At 41.0% G+C, this 27,076-nt stretch overlaps 1 protein-coding gene across 2 annotated transcripts in view; it reads left to right on the plus strand.

Moving 5' to 3' along the window:
- Positions 1 to 203: 203 nt before the first annotated feature.
- The window catches only part of eml6 (EMAP like 6), a 158,763-nt gene continuing 131,890 nt past the window's right edge, over positions 204 to 27,076 (plus strand). For both annotated transcript variants that reach the window (XM_067431383.1, XM_067431384.1), the window contains exons 1-4: positions 204 to 1,367; positions 21,935 to 22,094; positions 22,250 to 22,348; positions 24,175 to 24,243. In XM_067431383.1, coding sequence (XP_067287484.1) covers positions 1,171 to 1,367; positions 21,935 to 22,094; positions 22,250 to 22,348; positions 24,175 to 24,243 — 525 coding nt within the window. In that variant the 5' untranslated portion in view covers positions 204 to 1,170. The remainder of the gene's footprint in view (positions 1,368 to 21,934; positions 22,095 to 22,249; positions 22,349 to 24,174; positions 24,244 to 27,076) is intronic.

Here is a 27,076-nt window from a genome sequence, read left to right on the forward strand (position 1 = left end):
GGACAGCGCGTGCTGAGCGCTCATGGGATTTGAAGTCATTTTCGTGGAGTTGCGCGTCATTGGCGAGCGTTTAGAACTACAAGTCCCATGATTGTATGCGCGGTGCCGCTTTCTCTGCTTCTAGGCATCATCGGAAACGGGCCACAAGGCGTCGTAGTAACCAAGCCGAATAGGTTACTAGAAACCAGAAATCATATTCTCCAAAATATTACGCCAATAACTTAACTCAAAGCGTCTCTCCTCCCTCAACGCTGCGCTGACTTCGCGGTGGAGGGATTAATCCACCTAAAGAAGCTCTTCTGCGTCCACAATGAGGGTTTTTGCACCTCAGACCCGGTTGCTGATGATCCAGTGATCCGGATCACGCGAGGAATGGAAGAGTTTGCTCGAGTATCACTGGGAATTGAAGAGCTTTAGGCGAAAGTTGGAAGAAGATGAAGGCGTTTGTGGGTAAGGTCTGATCGTCGAGTCGTCTGACGGTTAAAAACGTTGAAATGACGGTTGGAAATGATGGTTTGAATTTGAAATGACGGTTTGAATTTAAAAAGACCGTTTGAATTTGAAATGACTTGAAATCATGGAGGCAAACACGCCGGCTTTTGCCCTTTAGAGAAGATTAACACCACGATGGCTTTGAGCTGAAGACCTGAAGTCTCTGCAACCCTTTAAAGACGTCCAGAAAGTGTCCAATAAATGTTGCTATTTGTTTAATGGTAATGCACATTTGCCATGCTCTTTACTCTCAAGCCTGGTGCAATGGCTGGTAGGTGCAACCAACAGTTCCATTGACTGTTCTTGACTGTTTCATCTTATGCTGTAGTTGAACTCCCTTTAATTTGGATCCAAATATCAGCCTTTTTCCTTCATTTTAGCCTGATTTCTTCATGACTCCCATTGGGATCTCCGGACAGCCTGTTCTGGTGACCCAGCGGATGTTCCAGTTATGATGCCCGTGCTGCATGCATGAACTTCAGGAGGACATTGAATGGTGGCAGTGCCATAGGGTGGTGTTGCCTAGTGGTTAAAGATCTGAACTGGTGACTGAAAGCCTGTAGGTTCCAATTCATCACCATTGTGTCCTTGACCCCAGAGAGACGTCCTGTCCCTGTAGAAAGTCCACCATTAGTCAGCTAAATGACACATTTGTAGACCATTGCAAATTGAGCGAGCATGGCAGAGAAGACGGCTCCTCGCTGTCAGCTGAGGCTGGAGTGGATTCATGGATACAGAGGACATCAGTGCAGGAATAACCTGTACTACACCGCGGGGAAGGAGATTGTGTATTTTGTGGCTGGAGTTGGAGTGGTCTACAACACCAGAGAACACACACAGAAGTTTTACTTGGGACACAATGACGACATCATTAGGTATGTTCTTAATAACAGTAATTTGTAACAATGACAACATCAAAAAATACCATATAATTACCATGTCCTATGCCAACATGTGTATCATGGTAAATTATAAATGGTAATCATTTAGTACCGTCATATGTAACAAGGTACCATGAAAAAACCATGAGGTCCGTAATGTCAGTTTTTTAGCCACTTGGTAATACCTTGATTTTTGGACATGTACCATGGTAATGCCATTGCATTTTTTAGAGTAGCATATCACCATTTTGGACAAGTACTTTGGGAATACCATGATTTTTGGACATGTAGCGCGATGATTCCATGTTCTCTAAATATGTACCATGGTAAGGCAAGGCAAGTTTATTTGTATAGCACATTTCATACCCAAGGGCAATTCAAAGTGCTTTACATAGAAATGAATTAAAATAGTGATAACATATGCATGAGAAATTAGAATACCATGTGTACGAATTAAAAAATAAAAAACAAGGATAATTAAAACAGTTGTAAAGATAATTAGAAAGTAAAAAAAAAAAAGGTCAAAAACGCAATAGTCGTCTGAAATAAAAACTAAAACATCCTTCAGTTTAAAATCTACGTACATGTACCATCTTATTTACATCACATCTCATTCATTTCTTTCTCAAACACGTTCATAATATCCATTTCAATCACTATTCCCTGATTTTTACTCGAGAACGTTCTAGTTAAACCCATTTCAACTTACCATACCTTTCCACAGATTTCCACATACTCACACCTTTTTGTCAAACTTGCTATTTCCATCAAACCCAGTTTTCACTCATCATATTTAACTCAAATGAACATCTGCAAAGAGAATAAAAAAGAATAAAATTATGATATATAGATAAAATATCCATGGTAATGCCATTGTGTTGTTTAAACATGACCATGTACCATGATACAGCAATTATTCAGCACCATGACTGCTAAGAAAGTACCACGAGAATACAATGCTTTCTAGCACAATGGTATTGTTATTGTATTTCTTGGAGTACCATGATATTAGAGTACTATGGAAATACCATGATTTTTGGATTTTTTTTCTGGACAATTGTATTCTTTTCAATGCCACATGGTAAATTAATATAAAAAATATTCAGTACCGTGGTATGTAACAAAGTTCCATGGTATTTTTTTGGAGTGCCATGATTTCTCAATTTTCTTTGACACGCACTGTAGCAAAACCATGTTTTTCTGGTCATGTGCCAATGCCATGATGATGACACCATGTTTTGGTACATTTACCATGGTAATGCCATTGTATTCATTAAATGCCTTGACATGTCATGCATATACTATGGTAAATTAATATCAATCAGTACCATGATATGTAACTAAACAATGATAAAACCATGGTTTTTAGCATGCACCATGCACATTTTCATTGTTTTTTTTTTTTGGAGTACCATGATATCACTTAATTTTGGACAAGTTCTATGGTAATACCATGTTTTTTTGGACCTCAGTGATTACATGCTTTTTGGACATTTTTACTATAGTATTGCCCATGTTTTTTTTGTTTTTTTTTAAAGTGTACCATGTGAATACCACAGAACCATCACTATGGTACTTTCTCGTAAGGATTGTGTTTCTTTGTAGTGTCGACAGTAGTTGTTCCTCTATGATAAAGTGGTTTGTGTCTGATTTGCACCGAGACACCTGATGATATCTAAACGTCACACTCTTATCAGACCATGGTCTCCTGGACGGATCAATGCTTCTGAGCTTTACAATCGAGAGGTCAGGGCTGATGGGCTTCATAAGCAGAACGACCCTGATGGAGGACAGCGTTTGTGTAAAAAGCCTTTTCATGTTTAGCAAAGCTATGCAATTTTTCTCCTCAAGGGAGAGATGGGCTGATACGGTGTGACCGGGTTTTTTTCCTCGCTCAGTCTGCTAGGACACATATAAAAGAGAACTCTTGGGTTTCTAGCAATGCACATGGGACAAACTAAGGGTGTGTTCACACTTGTCATGTTTGGTTGGATTAAAACGAACCCTGGTGCGATTACTCGTTTAGTGCGGTTCATTTGAACATATGTGAACGCTGCCATCTGAACCCTGCTGCGCACCAAACAAGCGGACCGAGACCGCTATAAAGACGGGTCTTGGTCCGCTTCCAAACCAACTCTGGTGCGGTTCGATTGATATATGAACGCAACACGGACCAAAGACATGTAAACGAACCAAAAACAGGACGTGATATCAGAAGATGATCCTACGTCATATAAGCCGATCAATCAGGTTGTGAGCGTCTCCCTGTGCCTTTGGTTCGGTAACTTTAGGTTCGCTGTTAAAAATGCCAGTGTGAACGCTAAGCGGACCAGGACTATATGTTGTGTTTATTGGTCCGAACCAAACTAGCCGAACTACAAGTATGAACGCACCCTAAGGTTGCTTTCACACCTTCCTCATTTAGTTCGGTTGAATTGTACTAGAGTTCGTTTTCCCGTTTGGTGCGGTTTCATTTGGTCAGGTGTGAAAATCGCACTCGAGTACGCACCAAAAGCGGACCAAACAAGCTCCATAACATGCGACCAATCGAAAAGCAGTTTAGCAAATACGCTTTCAAACGAACTTTGGAGTGGTTTGTTTGTGGTGAGTACGTGATCTGACCTCAAACAGAGCCAACTGAAAGAAGTACTGATCATTTTTGGACTAAACCAGCTGCCGTAGCAAGAAGAATTAATGCACGCCTCCGCTTGAAGTGACGAGCGATATGCGCTCACCGTTTGCAGTGCTTTAGAAAGTTGTTTTCTAGTCACATCCACGCTTCATTATTAGAAATGTATTGTTTGCACACTGGTGTATATAAACTATGTAATGCATTATGGCCAGGGACAAAACCCGCCCGCGCAGTCGTCTCTCCATAGTTGTGTAGTTTGCTGGCTTTTCCACTTCTCCTGGAATTTTCCCGCACGTAAATTCTGACCAATCGAAAAGCAGTTTAGGGAATACGCCATGGCCAATGAGTGATGCGGATGCTGTCACGTGACTGCATTTTGGTTCGTTTCAACTGGTTCGGACCAAAGCAATCAGTGTGGTGTGAAAACTTTTGTAGCATTTTCAGCTTTTTCAACCCAAAAATCGGAAAAATGCTACAATGTATAATTGTTAGCCCTTGGTTTGGACCAAATGAACCAACTACAGATGTGAAAGCACCCTAAGACAGATCATACCTCCCAAAAAAATGATTAGAAAGCTTTCATTTTAGTGCGTTTGCGTGAAGATTTGGTTTTTGGAGTGTGTTTGCTCCCATTTGTTGCATTTTCTCAACTGTCAAATCTGAGACTTCCAGGACGATCACACAACACCCGAGGATGGGATGCTATTCTTGTCATCTGATTCCATATGTGGCAATTACCATCTCACCCAGAAGCCCAACAAACTGATCGCTCCGGTGTAACGATCCTGTTTGTTAATGATGAGCTGTAATCGCCTGGTTAGAGTTGGTGAAACCCTAGCACGGGTTACGTTGTGTGAAACGTACGGTCACGAGATGTGGGTGAAATAACGGGGTCTTGTTTTAGGCTGGGCTTACTATCGATGGATTTAGTAATTAGTGTTAATTGTCTCAAGTGTCCTGTCACCTCGTTTAGCAGGTCTCTCTGTAATGCGCAACTATAAACGGAAACAAGACAGCGTTTGTGTCTCTGCACCCATTATTTATGCTTATGGAAACTCTGACATTCACGTTGTTGGCTTTTGCTAGATTGTATTATATTAGAACACACACACACACACACACACACACACACACACACACACACACACACACACACACACACACACACACACACACACACACACACACAGTGGTCATGGTTGACGTAGACTGAAGAGTGAGTATATTAACCCAGTTCATCTCGCCGCCTGAGGGGGAACTTTGCTATTAAAAGTCATATTATAAGTACTATGAAAAAACATGATGCCAGTGGCACAGAAGTATAAAATGTGCTTTTACTGCAATGAAGAGGCAAATCTAATGCATTTAATGTGATTTTGGGCTACATTAGAGCAGGCTGGTGTTGTATGCAACAGCTACTCAAGGTGTTTTTAAGTCACTATTAGGCTGCATTTACATTACATAGGTCAAATGACCCAGTTTTGATTTTTCCAGATTTCAGATATGACCCATGAAAGTGCAAGCAGGAAAAAAAGCACATGGATAAAATGTGACACACACACACACACACACACACACACACACACACACACACACACACACACACACACACACACACTCATTCACTCACATAGAGACCTTTTACTGAGGTCATGTCCACACTAATGTGTTTTCGTTTAAAATTGCATCTTTTTCTCTCTGTTTTGTCCTTCCGTCCACACTGAGACTGTTTTTGAAAACGCTCTCCAAAGCGGATAAATTTGAAAACGGCGTCTTCGCGTCATAATCAATCAATCAACTTTATATAGCGCTTTTACAATGACGATTGTTTCAGAGCAGCTTCACAGTGATAAACAGGAAAATACTGCAACAAAATTTTATATGGCTCTACAGTCATTCTGGAGAAAACAGTGATGTTATCAGCTTATTTTAATTTATCATAGAGCAACAATGTTATAATGTGAGCGATAGAATCATAGAGCGATAATGTGGACTGTGAAGACGGAGGTATTTAAAAACAATGACACAAACGAAAACATCATGTGACGCAAATTGTACCAATAGATATGTATCTTTATACCGCTGTTGTGCCAGTTGTGCTATTCACGTTCACACAGTTGCTAAAATGTTACTTTACACACTTCATATCACAGTCCTGCAAGGATGACAGAAAATGTATTTGCTTTTGCTGACCTGTCGTAAAACCCGAGTGGAGTTGCGTTTTAGACCAAACATAATGGTGACCGAGTGCGACCTGGACGCTTCAGTGAATGCTGAGATATCAGTAAATCTCCAGCAAGTCTTGTTGAGGAGAGCTGTGCTGTTATTATACATTAGGGTGAATTCAGGTTGATTGGGACACTTTCTCTAAGTCATCTCAGTGGCAAAAAGTGTCACCCTGAATTCACCCTGTAAGCTTATTTATGCAAGATGATTTATTCCCAGCAGGTGACAAAACAAGCAATGACTCCAGACCTAAATATCCTGTTGTTTTCTAGTAAAAACATTCCTAAATCAAGATACATTTACTTGAGAAGAAAAATTATTTCAGATATTAAAGGACAACTCCGGCAAAATTTTTAGTTTATCTTGATCGTTATATCTTTGTGAGTACAGTCTATAGAAAAAAAAAATGAACCGGATTGGTGCTTGCAACGCGGAGTTATTACAGTTAATGCCCAGAGCCGCCCTCAGCTAAACGGCAGCTTTGGGGGCATAAACGTAACGGGTGTCTTTGAGCCTCTTAACAGACACAAAATGCAATTAAAATGTCTGTCCAACATGAACAGGTCCCTTACACGACAACGAGATGCGTTTAGCCACTTAGCCATTGTTTAAATTCACCTGTTTTAGCCGGCTAGCTGTGTCTCACGCTGAAGTCCCGTGGGAACGCAGCGGTAGCCGGAAAGTCGAGAAGAGCATCGTGTGTATGAAGAGGCTCTGCTCATCGGCTCGTCGGTCCTCAGTATTGAACGTGTCCGAGAGAAACGGTTTTCGATTCTGTCCTGCTGATCCTGAGGACCGCTGCTCGTTCAGTTACTCGCTCATGCTCAGTATCAGCGGCTCGTGAGTTCATCAGATCTCTCAGCAAAACATGACTCAGTTCAGTGAACGGTTGGAGTTACAACATATAATTCAAGACATTAGTTTATTTATATACGGAGGGACTGTCACTCATGTCAGAAAGAGAGTAACTAAAGTAACGTGTGCGATCAGCGCTGATTTGAGACGCGAACCGTTTAGAATGATTCAGTCCGATTTGGTGAACTGGTTCGCCCGGTTCACTAAAAAGAACCGGTTCAAAAGAACAATTCGTTCGTGACTGGACATCACTAGAGTGATGATCCGATCGGGCTCACAAGTGAAGAAGAAATGGTTTGCGTTTGTGCCTTTCCGAATTGTATAAATGTGCAGCGAGCACTTGACTAACTTGCACAGACACAACACAGCCGGGCCGGTGGAAGAAAATGCCATTCCGTGGTTAAAGACGGGCGCAGCCACTGTGGAGGTAATGTACACTTTATTTATCCTTCCATTTGGGCACACTCGGCTTGAGGAAAGATGTGCAGTAGCCTAATAAAATAATCTTGTTTTACACACATGACGCTCTTCCCAACTGGACTGCCTTTTTTCCGGCTACTGCTGCGTCCCCACGGGACTTCAGCGCGAGACACAGCTAGCCGGCTAAAACAGGTGAATTTAAACAATGGCTAAGTGGCTAAACGCATCTTGTTGTCGTGTGAGGGACCTGTTCATGTTGGACAGACATTTGAATTGCATTTTGTGTCTGTTAAGAGGCTCAAAGACACCCGTTACGTTTATGCCCCCAAAGCTGCCGTTTAGCTGAGGGCGGCTCTGGGCATTAACTGTAATAACTCCGTGTTGCAAACACCATTTTTTTTTTTCTATAGACTGTACTCACAAAGATATAACGATCAAGATAAACTTAAAAATTCGCCAGAGTTGCCCTTTAAGTCTCGTATTCTGAACAAAAACATCAAGATTAAGTGAGTATATATGCTTGCTTAATAAAAATATCTACTAATGGTGTGGAAAAATAAAGGTATCACCCCAATGGCGGATATTTTTTCTTGTTTAAAACATAGTCACAAAAATTCAGAAAATAAGACTTTATATCTTTATTTCATTTTGCTCCTTAAGAAAAAAAAAGTATCTTAAAGGCATAATATGTAAGATTTTTTGGATTAAAATATCCAAAGACCACTAGAACAGTGTTATATATTTGGTTGACTTGTGTGCTTGCATACATTATCCCAAATGTTTATCCCAAGAATTACATTCAATCAGTTTTCCTATTCATCCCGTGTCATGTTAAATTTAGATAGATATTTATCTTTATAGTTATCAGTTATTATCATCCTTGGTGTGAACAGGCCTTAAAGGATTAGTTCACTTCAAAATGATGATAAAACCTTGTGTCACAGACAGTGGTTCGTAGGAGTGTGTGTTTCTATATCACTCTTGATGCTTTAGGGTCATCCCTTTACTGCGGTGTACTTTTTTCAGCATTGTGGCCAATTTGTAGATTGTTTTTGTCGATTTGCCATTCATTTCCTATGGTCGGCCATTTTTGACCGAAGACCACAAGTGTGACTATTTTGCTCAAATCATGTCCTAATTTTTTTGTGTGTTGACATTCCAGATGCCATAAGACACCAGGTTTGGTAGTATTCCAATGAAGCTGTGATTTAAAAAACGGGTTGTTGATAACACTTCCCAGTTCCCACATCATTTTGTTTTTATTGTGTCCAATCAATATCTTAACTTACATATCACTTGGTGGATGTTCATCAAAATACACAAGTTCAAGGAAAATATCGTCTTGTTTCGTGCTGTGAATTACATTCAATCAGATTTCCTATTCATCCCGTGACGTGTTAAAGGATAAGTTCACTGCCAAATTAACATCTCCTGATAGTTTCCTCACCCCCATCTCATCCCAGATGTTCATGTGTTTCTTTCTTCAGTGGAAAAGAAATGAAGTGTTTTGAGGAAAACATTCCAGGATTTTTCTCCTCATGATGGACTTCAATGGGAACCAACGGCTGAAGGTCCAAATCAATGAGGAAGAGCTTCAGAGACTCTGATGATCCCAGAGGAATAGAGTCTGATCCAGACTAACCATCACACATTTTCAACAAATTTGGCCTTTTTAACCTCAATTGCACGACTGCTTTTTCTTGATGTATGACGTCAGAAAGGTCACATGACCTAGCTGGAAGTACCGTGTTAAACGAATGTGCAAAGACTAAATCAAACACCCTTTAAAAAAATAAAGATTAAACAACGATGTCTGATGGTGATAACGTTGGAGGAGAACATGAGATGGAGTTTTTTGGCACTGGGTTGGTACTTCCACCAAGATCATGTGACCTTTCCAATGTGATAATGTCATACACTGTGAAGAAAAACAACACCGAAGTCAAGCATTTGAGGTTAAAAAGTATATAAATGTTTATTTTATTTTTTAGAAAATGACGTGTTTTCCTGGATCAGACTCTATTCCTCTGGGATCATCAGAGTCTCTGAAGCTCTTCCTCATTGATTTGGACCTTCAGCCGTTGGTTCCCATTGAAGTCCATCATGAGGAGAAAAATCCTGGAATGTTTTCCTCAATAAGCTTAATTTCTTTTCCACTGAAGAAACACATGAACGTCTTGGATGAGATGGGGGGGGGGGGAGGAATGATCAGGACATTTTCATTTTGAGCTGAACTAATCCTTTAAGACATTATTTGGTTTTCTAGGTTCTTTAAAGCACCAGACACTCGACGGTTTTCTAAAGCCCTATGTTGAAATAGCTGCTGTTTTATTAATGTGTAGATGTGCTCGTGTGTGCTGAGTAAAGTAAAGACGCTCTGCTTGAGTCAAAGCACTCATTGTTCTTGCTTCTCACCGCATGAAGGGCAAGTGTTGGGTCGTGTCTATCAGCCCGGATCTGACCCCAAACACAGTGAGATTAGCCCAACATTTGAGCTCTTAACAGGGGGCAGACGCTCGGTGGAATTACTATAAGCTCAAATTCCACGCTGTGTGGTGTAAGGCAGGCGAGCGCTGAAATGCTGAAATGTCTTGTCGTGTTTTTGGACATGCATGATTTTCAGAGCTCTAAGACTTAAACCATCTGACTACTCATTTCATTAAAGCTCTCGTTGGAGATGCGTTCATAATTGCATTATTCTAATGAACTGATCCCTGCTCACTCACTGCTTCCTTCACTTAAAATAGCACAGAGTTATTCTTTTGAGTGAGTGCAAATGGAAATTTGAATGAGCGACTTGTGACGGGAATTTAAATTAGTTTGTACCGCGCTGTCGATGCATTTTAGACTGTAATTGAGGTGTTGATTAATTAATTTGGCTATTACAGTTTCATATCAGCTCATCTAGTAACGGTGATATCTGTTTTTTTAAAGGGGTGGTTAATTATGATTTCACTTTTGTAACTTTAGTGAGTCTGTAATGTCGCTGTTTGAGCAACATTTGTACATTAAATTCATCCTCTATCCATTCAGAAATGGCCTGTCTCATTCTACATGTTGTCTCTTCTTCTTGAGTGTTTCCATCATTTTCCGACTCCGGTTTGAAGGCTGAACAATTCAGCTCATTTGCATTTAAAGGGACACCAGCATGTTTTTGCTCATCCTCAAAAAGGTGACCATTTTAACATGCTATAAAAATTATCTGTGGGGCATTTTGAGCTGAAACTTCACATACACACTCTGGGGGACATTAGAGACGCATTTTACATCTTGTAAAAAGGGGCAATCAACCACCCCTTTAAGATACTAAGATATATATAGTGGTCACAAATTAAGAATTTGTTCCTGTTTTAGTAAATCATGGCCACGTTAAACTAATTTATGCTACCTTTCCGACGTGATGACATCATACGCCATGAAGAAAAACAGCACCGAAGTCGAGCATTTGATGTTAAAAAGTATATAAATATTTATTTTTTTAAATGTATTTGTTTATTTAGTTTTTGTGCGCAAAAATGGACGGGTCGTGTGCCAAACTCGAATCATGAATCGATTCGCTGATTCATAACTGTTCAAAACTTGTTTTGAAATCGCCCATCACTATACAAGTCGTTATTTATGAAGAGACTTTTCTGGCCTCTTCATCAATGATTGTAGAGCCGCTGTAGTGAGATGGGCTTTGTAACGACGTCTTTAGTGCCTTTATGGGTCTTGAGAGAGGAAATGACATTGGTGTCAATGAAGGCCTTTCTGAGCCATCGGATTTCAACACTAATATCTTCATCTGTGTGTGAAGATGAGCGGAGGTCTGACGAGTGTCCAACGACATTAGGGTAAGTAATTATTGATAGCATTTTCATTTTTGGGTGAACTAACCATTTAAGTTTAACATCATATCAGAAACCTTTCGCTGGTTGCCGGTCTCAGACAGCTGGAATTATTTCTGGCATTTCCAAACGCGCTCTGTCACGACTGCGGTCAGATGTCCCACTTCGCTGCACAAAGACTTCAGCGCGTCTCTCTCTGGCATGCTTATCATCCGCTCTTCACTTTCCCGTTGAGCTTCCTCCCTGTAGGCCTACAGTCACTGGTGTTCATTTGACTGCAGATCCTTCCCAGAATCCTTCAGCTGCTCACTGACTCACAGGGGTCCAGCACTAGACCCAGAGAGGGTCAGGAGTGAACGCCCACGGCCATCCCGATACACATGACCATCCGCACACATACTGATGGGAAAATCAAACGTATTATATCGTGCATGAAGAAAACTAAAATTAAACGTTATTTTTGAGGTTTGTTCTAGGTTTCATGACTCTCAGTTGTGATTTGTCTTTTTATATTGAGTAATTTTAGCATCATCAACACTGTAAAAAAAGATTTTTTGAAGTTTCATACTATTTCAGTCTTTCTACTTCAAAATTGCACGTTACTTCCCAGCTAACAGGGAACTTTCTAAAAACAGTTTTCACAGATGTAATATAAATCTCCAGTATCCACAGAGTGTCTGTGAAGCTTCAGCTCATAATACCTCTTCAGATAATGTCTTATAGCTTGTCAGATTTGCCCCTATTTGGGTGTAAGCAAAAACACGCTGTTTTTGTGTGTGTCCCTTTAAATGCAAATGAGCTGCTGCTGCTCCCCGCCCCCTTCCAGTGGTTCCTTTTCACTTCAGATACTCAGTCAACAATAAAACAAGCCAATCTCACTCAGCCAAAATGTCAGAAATCACCAGTTGTGGAGCAGCCGTACATGTTTGAGTCGACACAGATGAGTGACTCAGGAAGAGCTCAACATTTTCACTGTATGTTCACACCAGACGCGACTTGCGCAAATAAATTGCGCGTAGTTGGACGTTTTAACATTTTGAGTTTACTCACTTCATTCGCACGACATTCACTTCACAACAGACGTGAATTTGCATCATAGGAGGGGCTTCTGCCAGGCGGCTTGTCTTGTTGCGAAATGGCGGACATTGATTGTTTTAAAATATGGCGAGTAAGGTCAATTTGCCGGCTTTAACTAGCTTATAGTCTCAATATGTATAGCTCAAATTGAGTAAAGACTGTTTTTTACAATTTACCAGATTGTCCAACTTCCTCTCTCACTTTCTTCCAAGCAAGATCTTTTTTATTCCTATTTCTATAAAGTAAGAAGATGTATCGTACAGCTCCTGGTATCCACCACATATGATTTTGTCCTCAATGTTGTCACTACTAGAGAAAGCTTCTGATTGGTTAACGTGGTGCGAATATCCACCAAAGTTCAGATTTTTCAACTCGTGAGAATGATGTAATGTCATTTGCGGCGCAGAATGTCTATTCACGTCTTTGCATTGACTTAACATGTAAATCACTTACACATCTGTGAGAGAGCATTCAAAAGTAACAATTGCAAAAATGTGAAATGTTCCCTTAGCGTTCGTATAGCCAAGAAAAAAAAGCATTTGTTAAACATTTAATCCTTGCCATTGCAGAATTTTCCAGCAGCCCATGTTTTCAGTGTTATACGGTAGGGGGCGATATTACGCATCTTCTTAAAGAGTGCAGAATCTCCTGACCAAAACACAGGTGAAGAAGAAGCAGAAGCGGTGTTTTTTAAAAATTCTGACATGGAATGAGTTAAAAAACTGGACATTTTAGAAACGTGTCAGCAAAACGTATATTTTTGATAGCTTATTTGTAATTATATGTGAAATTTACAGAGCGAAAATGGTTTTGAAGACATTAGATTTGCAATAATGACTTTTCCAGAAAGCTCAGATAGTTTTTCCCAAAACTCATCCCATTTTTAATGCAAAATATAATTGAATATATCTTGTATTTAAGGGATAGTTCACCAAAAAAAAAGAAGTGATGTTTATCTGCTTACCCCCAGGGCATCCAACATATCTGTTCCAACATGGTGTTACTTCAGTAGAACACAAATGAAGATTTTTAACTCCAACCGTTGCTCGTATAATGCATAAATTCCTCATGCAACCGATCCGTGCAGGCACTAAAGATGAATATATATATATATATTGATGATTGTGCCGGTATTTTGACCTTCGGTGGAAGTAATGGCGTTGGAAATACTAGATGAGATTCGTCTGAAATGAGGTAAAAAATAACAAATACTGTTGTGTTTCTGGCAGAAACCGATCGTTTCGTGTCTTAAGACATCCATGTGTCGTCACGAGCTACAGGGTTTAATATGGATTCGTATGTCTTTATGTTTTTTACTCTCATAGAAATACACCCCATTGACATGCATTATACAAGCAAAGGCTGAGTCAAAAATCTTCATTTGTGTTCTACTGAAGAAACAAAAGCCCCGTTTCCACCAAAATTACCAGGAACAATTTGTACCAGGAACTTTTTTACAGGAACTTTTCTCCCCCCAAACCTGCAGCTGTCTGCGTTTCCACCGCGATCTAAAGTACCATGAAGATTAGGCAGATTAGTCCGTGATGTAGGACTGCGCGCGACCGCTCCTCCAAGTCACTGACGGACAGTAATCATTTTTGTGTGTACCGATTGAAAGATTTAGTGGACTGTTTACATGAGACGTTATCTAAACCGATCTGGTGTTTACATGTGATGACTTTCAAACGCAATCATTTTGTCACGTGCAGTTTGTCTGCCGCATCAGAAATGTCTCCGCTGTTTTCTCCAGCAGCTGGAGTGTGTTAACTGTAGCCATAGCAACTCTTAACGGCCACCAGGACTAATGCTGCGTTCACACCGCACGCGAATGACGCGATTCGCGCGAGTGATTTACATGTAAAGTCAATGCAGAGACGCGAATAGGCATTCTGCGGCGCGATTCGCGCGAATGAGGCGGCGCGAATGGCGCGATTCGCGCGAATGAAGTGGCAATGATCACGCGAATTGAGCGTTTTGAACGCGTGATTCGCGCAAGTTGAAAAATCTGAACTTTGGCGGATATTCGCGCCGCGTTAACCAATGAGGAGCCTGCTACTGCTGTCACGTGGTGAAGTGACGGATGGGAAACCCATAGGGGAACCCCGAGGCCAGAGTAATTTAAAAATACTACTCTATTGTGTCACAAAATTTACTTTTAATAGTTTTTCAGGCGAGAATGTAGTTGTATAAAGGTCAAATATGTGATTTATTTATTAAGAGAGCTCCTATTTGAAAATTTGATCTGGTGTTTTCGGAGGTGTGAGACCCAGGCGATCACCGGAGCTCAGCGCTCATCAACCCCGGTGAGAGCAGCCTTAACTCGGATAGTCTTTCTGCCGACTGCCGCTGCCTGGCAGAACACCCTCCCATGACGCGAATTCGCGTCTGTTGTGTAGTGAATGTCACACGCGAATGAGCACTTTTTGTATAAAAAAACACAGATTTGAGCATTAAACAACAATATTATCGCCTGAAAAAGTCTTCAAACTACGTTTTGTCACACATTAACAGCAGTATTTTTTTACAGAAAAGAAGTCAAGTGACCCAGTCAAAATGACTAGCAGGACCCCCTCCCATGACGTGAATTCGCGCCTGTTGTGTAGTGAATGTCACACGCGAATGAAGCGAATTTGACGCGCGAATGAAGCGAATGGATTCAAAATGTTCACGCGTCCAACTTCGCGCGAATAGCGCGATTTATTCGCGTCATTCGCGTGCGGTGTGAACGCAGCATAATACAGTATTATATAAGCTATTCATCTGTTGTAAAGTGTAATAATCATTTCAGGAAAAAATTAATTCTTCTGTCAGGCGCAGTTAAAGTAAAAACTGCCTGGGGCAATATACGCTGTCATTACTCCAACATTATCTTCATAACTTACGAAATAAAAAGTTTACCCCTCAGAAAAATGAGCTTTCCTCTCTTGTCAACATGAGCGCGGCGCGCGCCGTCACGTCATGTACGGACACGCACTTAAAAGTAATCGGTCAGGTCGTTTACATGGTGAAAAATAGACTGTAAAACATGAATAACGAGTATGGAAGAGATTCAAGCTGTGCTGCTTTTGCTGGTTATGTATAACGTTAGGTTTACTAAAGAGGAAATTAACAACGACAGAAAAGAGCAGCATATTCAGAAAGCTTGTAAAGCTAGATTTAAAATGACAATGTATATTATCATCAGCTATTACGGACATTGCACGTGAGATTGGTGAGACGAACGCGCTCCATCAGACAGAGACTGATATTTACTGAACGTAGACCGAACCTCGCAAAAGACTTTTAAAAATGCCGAGTTGAAATAAAATGCTGCGTGAGCTCAGCCAATCAGCATGTTCAGCGCCCAAGTCCCGCCCTTGAAAGTTCCTGAACTTTGAAAAAGTACTACCCCGCGAGCAGCGCCGTTAGGAGGGGGAAATATTTACCCGGAAATTCATTTAGACCCTGGTTCCTGGGTAAAGTTCCTGCGGTCGAAACGTGGCTAAACACACCTACATGTTGGAAGCACTGGGGGTCAGCAGATAAACATCACATTCTTATTTTTGGGTGAACTATCCCTTTAATGTGCGTTTTGTGAGATTCTCCCAGCACTGTATTAGCTCTATTCAAGCCAAAACATCTGTTCCAGTTGTTGCGATATCTGATGTTTTTGTGAGCGCGCACAGACACACTCTCTTTTATCTGTGGAGTGTGAAGAGCCTTTATTGGATCAGTGAAAGCCAGAGTTGCAGCTGTGCGCTGCTTTCAGATGGATGTCAAAGTCACGGTCAGTGTTTCTTCTCCTCTCTCGCTGGCAGAGCTGAATGTGCTTTGCTCTTTCATCACTCACGATCCATTATGATTCCTTTAAGTATCAACTTTGTCTTTGGAATAATGAGAATAGACACAAACTATATTCCCTGTGCAAAATTCGTCACCCTGATGCTGTTGTGTTGTGGTCGGTGGCCAAGGTTCTGCGATACTGTTGCATAAAACGGTGTGAAATGAGTTACATATTTAGCAAAGCTTAATACTTTAAAAGTATTAGTTATGAAAGAGAGAGCAGCTCAGATCATCTGATGAGAAATGTTCATATTGAAATCTTTGATTGCAAATGAAGCACAGATATTTTTAGCTAACTATTAAAAATCATTTTTAATTGAAATAACATAAAATATAAATATTAAATGAAAAACATAAAAAACTACTGAAAATTTGAAATGTTGTGGCAACTAACTGAAATAAGTTAGAGTTGAGGAACTAAAATGAAAACAAAGGAATATGTTAAAGCTATATATAAATAATAATAATAGTTTGTTACATTTATATAGCGCTTTTCTAAGTACTCAAAGTGCTTTACCTAGAAGAGGGAACCTGAAAAAAGAATATATCAAAAAATACTAAAATTAAAATAAAAAATAAACGCTAATTAAAATATTAATAAATAGTATATAAGCAATGCTAAAATAATGGGTTTAAGACAAAATAGTTCCCTAATGTGATGCATGTTAGAGTAAAAACAAGATATCCAATTAAGAAAGAAAATTGTCACAATTTGTTTGGATGGTGTAAAGTTGTTGTTTTTTTGCAATTAATGTGTATAAAGTTAATGGGTCAGTTTTCATTTCATTTTGATTATATATATATATATATATATATATATATATATATATATATATATATATATATATATATATATATAAATATTAGGCATCAAGTGAACATTTTGTCCTCAGAGTTGATGTGTGTGAAGCAGGAGAAATGGGCAAGCGTAAGGATTTGAGCGAGTTTGACAAGGGGCAGATTGTGACGGCTAGACGACTGGGTCAGAGCATCTCCAAAACCAGGGTGTCCGCGGGGTTTTAAAAAGTATTAAAAAGTGATAAATCAAAATTGTCAAATTTAAGGCCATTAAAAGTGCTAAATGTGGTCTCAGAGGTATTATTATTTTCCAAATTAGGTATTATTTTTTCAGACTATCAGGTGTCCTATTCTGAATGAAATTCTATCTGCGTTCGCGTTAGTTCGTTTAAATATGGGCTTTAGCATATCTGGGCACATCATCAAATATCTTTCATCTCCGTCTCGGCGTATGTTTGATGCTGACGTCATATTCAGCGGTCGTTCGGCATCATCTCAGAACAGCGCGCTCAACAGAAGGGGCTGGCTTACGTTTTATTTTAGACTGGCTTCAAGGCATATCTTCAACGACTATCCTCATAAGAGCAATCTTAAATGATTTATATAAAGTCTAAAATGAACAAAAAGAGTTGTGAGAGAATGAGGCGCGATCCATAGACGGTGAGATCCGCGTGTCTGTCTGCTCTTAAAGGGGCAGCAGCCAATAAAGCTTCCTGTCAGTAAAGTTAAAGAACAAAGGGAACAGAGAAAATGACTCGCTGCTCTTGACTAAATAACTTTTGTAGCTTTAATAAGGATTAACTATTTAATTTATAGTTTATGCAGTGCAGACTACATATAACTGATAACTGTATTAAATGTCTGTATATTTCCTTACTGTTAAGACAGGAAGGGCAGGAGTAAACATGACATTTATTATGGGTTTATGTTAGCATTGCTTTAAGTTTACTTAAATTAAAAAACGTTATATTTTTGAAGCCTAATAATAAATGTAAAAAAAGTAACTGTATTAATATCAGTAATACTGGCCTTCATTCATAAAAAGATGCCATTTAAACAAGTATTTAAAATATACTCTTTTTATATTGTTTCTACATTAATTTGATTAACTGTGAAATTATTATATAAAAAAATATATTAAAAATGTAAAAAACATTTCTTTTTTATTGCGATTAATCACACAAAAAAATGTTCAACAACTTATCACAGTTATAGAAATGTAATATTTGGCTCAGGTTTTGTTGTTGGAAAAAAAACAACTAAATAATTTAATTGCTGAATTACCAATTATTAATTGAAATCAAATGTGTATGCAGTAATGCTTCTCCTTAACCTTTGTGAATGTTGAGATGTGTTTTACTGTGTCTAAATGATAACTTATAACAGATTTCCTCCTGGTGTCGATGCTTAATCTATTCTTTTTTGTATGTTATATATGTCAAAATCTGTGTAAATAATAGAAAGGTCGCTGATTAACACTTGCATAGACGAGCTACTGGAGCTCAAACTGCTCCAGAAGTTAATGCTGGTTCTGATAGAAAGCTGTCAGAATATAATTTAATATTTACAAAGACCTTCACATAAAAATCAGTTTACAGGCTTTCATACACAACCGAGGAAGTCGGTGAACGTCTTGTTTTTTAAGTACAAGCTGTTCAAATTCTGGCAATTAAGAAAAAGCGATTAATACATGTCAATTCTTTCATACAGACACTTCAAGGAACAGTCCTGGTCATTTAATGTCATTGCTGTCTAGGAGAAACAATTAAGATATTAAAGCGATCTCATTAGTGATTTTTCCTCACTGCGTGTTGGTACTTACACATATTTGGTAACACACACGCTTGATGGCAGCACATCTGTAGCACATAACCGCATTGGCACACAGCACAGCTGCTGGCTTGGGTTTCATGCCAGTGGACATGGAGGGACTTTGATCGTTCTCTTTCACACACACACACACACACACACACACACACACACACACACACACACACACACACACACACACACACACACACAGTTTAGCCCATTTAATCTGCCTTTGATCTGCGATTGAGAGGAAACTCCTGCCCCGTTGCCCCTGCTGTCACTGATGGCAGGGGACGAGGGTGCTAATATCAGAGCCCTAATGGGACTGTAGTGAATGTCATGCGCTCTTTACAGTAAATCACTGTGACTGCTCTTTGCACCTGATATAATGACACAATTATCGTGCATTATATTTATTAAAGCAATAAACTGAGGCAATGCATGGCAATCCTTTTACCACAGTATAGGAGTGATGCTAGCATTAGTTGCGTTAACTTAAAATATGTTGTTTTTCGATATATATATCAGATAACATTATGACCACTGACAGGTGAAGTGAATAACACTGATGATCTCTTCATCACGGCTCCTGTTAGTGGGTGGGATATATTAGGCAGCAAGTGAACATTTTGTCCTCAGAGTTGATGTGTGTGAAGCAGGAGAAATGGGCAAGCGTAAGGATTTGAGCGAGTTTGGCCAGATTGTGACGGCTAGACGACTGGGTCAGAGCATCTCCAGAACTGCAGCTCTTGTGGGCTGTTCCCGGTCTGCAGTGGTCAGTATCTATCAAAAGTGCTCCAAGGAAGGACCAGTGGAGAACCGGCCACAGGGTCATGGGCGGCCAAGGCTCATTGATGACCGTGGGGAGCGAAGGCTGGCCCGTGGGGTCCGATCAAACAGACGAGCTACTGGAGCTCAAACTGCTCCAGAAGTTAATGCTGGTTCTGATAGAAAGCTGTCAGAATACACAGAGCAGCTCAGTTTGAGGCGTATGGACCAGTCAGGGTGCCCATTAGGCTTGCTGCAAAAGTCTGTGTTACTGGTGTTCAGGCAAAAACACCTTGCAACTTACAGGGCTTAAAGGATCTGCTGCTTATATCTTGGTGCCAGATACCACAGAAAACCTTCAGGGGTCTACTGGAGTCCATGTCTCGATGGGCCAGGGCAGTTTTGGCAGCAAAAGAGGGACCAACACAATATTAGGACATATTATAATAGTATATAAATAATACTACAGGGCAAAATAGCATTTATAAAATGTCTCTGCTATTGACTGTTGGCAACATGTTCCCAACTTCCTGTTTAAAAATTCAATATGTCAACACAAAAACTAAATTTGCATTTGCTTTCTTCTAACATGGCGTGTGATTATTTTGGATGAATAATTCAGTTTCTTTGGCCGCGTGTGTGGTTTTGTCGCAGCGATCTCACTCCCGTGACAGGTTTATCTGGCTTGACTTTCTTTCCACTTTCCGGCTGTATGGAGAACGTCCCTGAGCTTCGGCTCGCGGCCCGTCACCATGGCAGAGCTGTTGCCGTGGAGAGAGTCAATTCTTTTGTGACTTCATCTTCCTGTTGGAGGAGAACTGTTGGGAAAGTCAGTGCAGACAGAAGGACTCGTCTCATGCCTGCTGCGGCTTCCTCAAGCGCTCGTCTCTCCCACACTCAGATTCATTTTAGTATTTAGTCACATAATCACAGTTTTCTGTTTTTTGTCTTTCATGTCAAGCTCTGGATTAAGGCTGTTTAATGAGATCAATTTCCTTACATTCATATTTATGTCTCCTATTCAGACATTTGACTTTATTTGGGAAAAGAACTGCCCTGTGTTAATTGTTTAGTGAGCGAGCGAGCGAGTGAGTGAGTGAGAGTGAGTAAGTGTGAGTGTGCGAGCGAGGGACTGAGTTTGTGTTAGTGAGTGAGTGTGTGAGTAGTGAGTGTGAGCGAGTTTGCAAGTGAGTGTGTGAGTGAGTGTGTGAGCGAGCGAGGGAGTGAGTTTGTGAGTGAGTGAGTGAGTGTGAGAGTGAGTGAGTGTGTGAGAGAGTGAGTGTGCTAGCGAGCGAGGGAGTGAGTTTGTGAGTGAGTGAGTGAGTGTGGAGTGTGTGAGTGAGTGAGTGAGTGAGTGTGCTAGCGAGCGAGGGAGTGAGTGAGTGAGTGAGTGAGTGAGTGAGTGAGTGAGTGAGTGAGTGAGGAGTGTGTGAGTGAGTGAGTGAGTGAGTGAGTGTGCTAGCGAGCGAGGGAGCGAGGGAGTGAGTGAGTGAGTGAGTGAGTGTGCTAGCGAGCGAGGGAGCGAGGGAGCGAGTGAGTGAGTGAGTGAGTGAGTGAGTGAGTGAGTGAGTGAGTGAGTTTGCGAAAGAGTGTGAGAGCGAGTGAGTGAGAGCGAGTGAGTGAGAGCGAGTGAGTGAGAGCGAGTGAGTGAGAGCGAGTGTGTGAGTGTGTGAGTGAGTGAGTGAGCGAGTGAGTGAGTGTGCTAGCGAGCGAGCGAGCGAGGGAGTGAGCGAGGGAGTGAGCGAGGGAGTGAGCGAGGGAGTGAGCGAGGGAGTGAGCGAGCGAGCGAGTGAGCGAGCGAGTGAGCGAGTGAGCGAGCGAGTGAGTGAGCGAGTGAGCGAGCGAGTGAGTGAGTGAGTGAGTGAGTGAGTGAGTGAGTGAGTGAGTGTGCTAGGGAGTGAGTGAGTGAGTGAGTGAGTGAGTGAGTGAGTGAGTGAGTGAGTGAGTGAGTGAGTGAGTGAGTGAGTGAGTGTGTGAGTTTGCGAGCGAGTGTGAGAGCGAGTGTGAGAGCGAGTGTGAGAGCGAGTGTGAGAGCGAGTGAGTGAGAGCGAGTGAGTGAGAGCGAGTGAGTGAGAGCGAGTGAGTGAGAGCGAGTGTGAGAGCGAGTGAGTGAGCGAGTGAGCGAGCGAGTGAGCGAGCGAGTGTGTGAGCGAGTGAGTTTGCGAGAGTGTGAGAGTGTGTGAGTGAGTGAGTTTGCGAGAGAGTGTGCGAGCGAGAGTGAGTGTGAGTGAGCGAGCGAGTGAGTGAGTGAGTGTGTGATACACAGACTCCTTCCTTCCTTCCTTCCGTCCTTCTTTCACAGCATGTATCTCCTCTGTTCTCAGTCTAGCACTGCATCCGGATAAGATCCAGGTGGCCACAGGTCAGGTTGGGAAGGATCCGTATATCTGTGTGTGGGACTCTTACACCCAGACAACGGTGTCCATCCTGAGAGATGTTCACACTCACGGCGTGGCCTGTCTGGCCTTCGACGCCGACGGACAGGTGAGTCAAATCACTTCTGAATCCACTCATATAATGACTCTGGAATACTAGATTCTGATTGGTCAGTTGCTGCAAAGTTTTTTGTCATATTTAGTATGTAAATGCAAATAATCTAACTGCTTATTTTCTACTGTTGTTAATATTTGAACAAACAGCGTTTAGCTTCGGTGGGGCTCGATGCCAAAAACACGGTGTGTGTTTGGGACTGGAAAAAAGGGCGTGTCCTAGCCACCGCCACGGGACATTCTGATAGGGTAAGACAGAACGGACTGTTCTTCAGTTAATTACATCCAAACTGCCGAGTCCAGCACTTCATTCATTATGCAGGAAAGATCTAGTGCACAAAGTAAAAAAAAAAACCTGCAGAACGCGCCCATACGGTTCACACATGGTAGGGCTGTTTCCATAGCAACAGATGCAACACCTCAGTGATGTGAATGAATAACTGTTAAGAACGTTATGAATAAGTTATTGTGTAATGTTACAATAAAGAAGAGCATTTCAATGCATGAACTGACAGATAGAGTATGTTTCCTAATCTGACACACACACACACACACACACACACACACACACACACACACATACACACACACACACACACACACACAGGCTGAGATGACAGAGCAGCTCAGCTCAGATCCACAGACACCAGAAAACTCCCTAAGGTGCCATTATAACCCTGCAGCTCTGTGTGTGTGTGTGTGTGTGTGTGTGTGTGTGTGTGTGTGTGTGTGTGTGTGTGTGTGTGTCTCCTGTTCCGGCTCAACAACTTCACTGGCATGACTGCCAAAATCTAAACTGGTGATGGAATATAAAGCAATTTATATTTTATATCTTTTGCATTTTACATTTATGCATTTGGCAGATGCTTTCATCCAAGGCCACTTACATTGCATTCAAGGTGTATTCCCTCGAACACATGAGCAAAAGCAACAACTTAGCAACCACTCAGGATACCATAGCAACCGCATAGCAACACCCTTAGCAATTAGAATGAAATTTTTTTTTTTTTAAATTAGGCCAATTTTTTTTTAAAAAGCTTCATGCATTGTTGTTATCATTCAATTAAATCTTGACTTTAATTATTGCTAGTACTTATCGTTGGGGACTTTCAAAACCTTCATACAATACCTTGTACATGTTAGTGTATAGTAACACATTAGCAACCACTGAGAGTACCCTAGCAACTGCATAGAAACACCCTAGCAACCACCCCAAGTACCCTAACAACTGCATAGCAACCACCTGGCCTGTTTATACTGTCATATTGTCTATTTGTTGTAAAGTGTATCAGCCCTTTTATGTTTATATTTGCACATATAGCCTGGAGTACACTTAGCAACCTCCCTGATTACTCTAGAAACCACATAGCAACACCTTAGCAACTACCCAGAGTAGATCGATCTGTCTGTCTATCTATCCGTCTGTTTTCTGACTGTACTGACTTCAAAACGGTCAAACTTTAAGCTTTAATTTAACTTTTTTCAAACTCTGATCTAGCTTTCTCAAGCCAACTTCAAAGTTTGTTTACAAACTTTACTCCTTTAGTTCAATATTTAGATTTCATTCAAGCGGTACAATTTAATCAATTCTATTCACATTTATTTGTTAAGTGCTTTTCACAATACATATTGTTTCTAGGGTATAATACATCAATGCAGCTTCACTGATCTGTTATCAGAGGAGACTGTGTCCTACTTAGAGATTTCAGAAATGTTCATATACAAAGCACACAGTTAGCTAACAATGCATTTATCTAAGGCAGAAACAATGAGCTATTGAAGTAAAGAATAAATGTTGTTCATTTATCAGTATAAAAGTGAAGGAATCAGACTATCTGAAAGACAATTGCATCGTTTAAAAATCAAGGACTGAAGAATTATATAGTAATCTTGAATAAAAGGCTCCATGCATTGTTTTTATTGTAAATTGTTAGTTTATTAGCTAATTAGCAAGCATCAATTATTGCTTATGTTTAGAGATTTAGTGCAATACCTAGTGCATTTTTGTTTGTGCATTAATTCAGATTATTCTGTGTAATGAGGTTTGTGGATGTGTTGATGTGCTGCGGTTTCAGATCTTTGATATTTCCTGGGACCCGTTCCTGCCGCACCGGCTGGTGAGCTGCGGAGTCAAGCACATTAAAGTGAGTCAAACCCCTGAGACAAACGTCATTCCAACCCAAGATGATTCCCGCACTCTCGGAAAGAAACAAATGAGGCATCAGCGGAAAAGATGCCGTAATTTATGCGTTCTTTCTTTTGTTGTTTTTGTCTTTACTGCAGATGTTTTTCATAGATGTGCATTAACATACTGAGACAGAAAAAATCATTTAAAGGAATAGTACTCCAAAAATTATATTTAAATTATATTTTGCCCTTGATTGCCTCACTCTCTCACACACACTCACTCTCACATACACACACACACACACACTCACTCACTCACTCACTCACTCACTTACACACACACACACACACACACACACACACACTCACACACACACTCACTCACTCACTCACTCACACACACATACACACACACACTTACTCGCTCACTCACTCACTCACTCACTCACACACACATACACACACACACTTACTCACTCACTCACTCACACACACACACACACACACTCACTCACTTACTCACTCACACACACACACACACACTCACTCACTCACTTACTCACTCACTCACACACATACTCACACACTCGCTCACACACATACTCACACACACACACACTCACTCACTCACTCACTCACTCACTCACACACACATACACACACACACTTACTCACTCACACACACACACACACACTCACTCACTCACTTACTCACTCACTCTCACACACACACTCACACACTCACTCACTCACTCACTCACACTCACTCTCTCACACTCACATAGGCACACACACACACACACACACACACACACACACACACTCACTTACTCACTCTCTCACACTCACACAGGCTCACACACAAACACTTACTCACTCACTCACTTACTCACACACACACACTCAGTCACTCACACACACTCACTCACACTCACACACACACTCACTCACACACTCACTCACACACTCACTCACACTCACTCACTCACACACTCACACACACTCACTCACTCACTCTCTCTCTCACGTACTCACTCACACCCACTCTTACTTACATTCTCACTCACACACACGCACACTCACTCACTCTCACACTCCCAGAGGCTCACTCACACACACACACACTCACTTACAGGGTATCCGCGGGGTCTTGAAAAGTCTTAAAGGGATCCCATGGTGTTGAGACTTGTATGGCTTAATATAACATAAATGATGTCTCTTACTGAATTATGTGGTAGAAAACCCATGAAAGATCTACGTTATTTAAAAAATCGATTTTATATTTGGACCATGGGCGGCGCCATTTTGTTTGCGTTCTAGGTTGATGACGTAGAGTGGTTGAACTCCTCAATCAGCTGGCGTTACCCGTTGCTATTTTTACCACAACGCAACTCGAAAATTGTTTCAGAGTTAAACAAAACAAATGAATTGCTTTGTAATTGTACTTAAAACACACTCAAACATACATGTGCACACAAACTCACCTACACAAGTCACAAACAGATCGGCGGGCGCGCACACACACACCTGACTGCTCTGTCTCAATCGCATGCATCATCACCAAAACATCCTGCCTCTCTTCCTCACGTTACTTTATCCCATCGTCCTACCTAGATATTTCCCTCTGCTGGTCACATTAGGCATTATAGTTAATCTACTATCAACAGTCTATCTGGGGAACAGGATGTGTTGAACAGGATATACACAGGGAATAGATTGAGGGTTATGTATGCGCGCGCAGTGCGTGCGTGTGTGTGTGTGTGTTCGCGCCGATCTGTTGGGTTGTGTGTGTGTTCGCGCCGATCTGTTGGTGTGTGTGTGTGTTGCTGTGTTCGCGCCGATCTGTTGGGGTGTGTGTGAGTCTGTGTGAGAGAGAGAGTTTGTGTGCACATGTATGTTTGAGTGCGTGAAGTCGGACAGCTGTTTGTAAATCGGCTTTACTCGTTATTGCGGTGGAACGTGAGACTGAATGACTGCACTCGAACATGTCCACTATGGTGTCGGACAACACTACAAATGTCCGTCCCTTCAAATAATGCCCTATTTAAGGGTATAGGGTCGATTTCAGATTCAGCCCCTGTCGTGGAGACTGAGCAGCCCAACATCTCGATTGAGACAGAGCCTGTCGTGTGCGCGCCCGCCGATCTGTTTGTGACTTGTGTAGGTGAGTTTGTGTGCACATGTATGTTTGAGTGTGTTTTAAGTATAATTACAAAGGAATTCATTGGTTTTGTTTAACTCTGAAACAATTTTCGAGTTGCGTTGTGGTAAAAATAGCTACGGGTAATGCCAGCTGATTGAGGAGTTCAACCACTCTACGTCATCAACCTAGAACGCAAACAAAATGGCGCCGCCCATGGTCCAAATATAAAATCGATTTTTAAAATAACGTAGATCTTTCATGGGTTTTCTACTACATAATTCAGTAAGAGACATCATTTATGTTATATTAAGCCATACAAGTCTCAACACCATGGGATCCCTTTAAAAGGTGATAAATCAATTTTGGGAAAATTAAGACCCTTATAAAGTATTAAAAAGTCTTATCACGGCTTTATAAAGTCTTAAATTTTGAAAGTATTTTGTTCAAGCTTTGTCAAAAGAGTTTGACTCCAAAAAGTATTTATGAATATATTTATTTTCATCCCCGTAAGTATTAAAAAACAACCGGGTACTCAGTCTGAGATCTGCTCGGAGCGTGCGCGCCAGGGATGGAAATTAGCGCCGCCACGCACGCCACCAGCCAAATGCGGCTGATTTAGAGTTGTGGCGGGTAAACTCGCTTCCCCTACCGAGCTGTTTCACCTCTCTGTAAACTTTGTTCAATGCATGCGAGTGCTGCCGTATGTG

The sequence above is a fragment of the Pseudorasbora parva genome, chromosome 22 (genome assembly GCF_024679245.1).
Source record: "Pseudorasbora parva isolate DD20220531a chromosome 22, ASM2467924v1, whole genome shotgun sequence".
Lineage (NCBI taxonomy): Eukaryota > Metazoa > Chordata > Actinopteri > Cypriniformes > Gobionidae > Pseudorasbora > Pseudorasbora parva.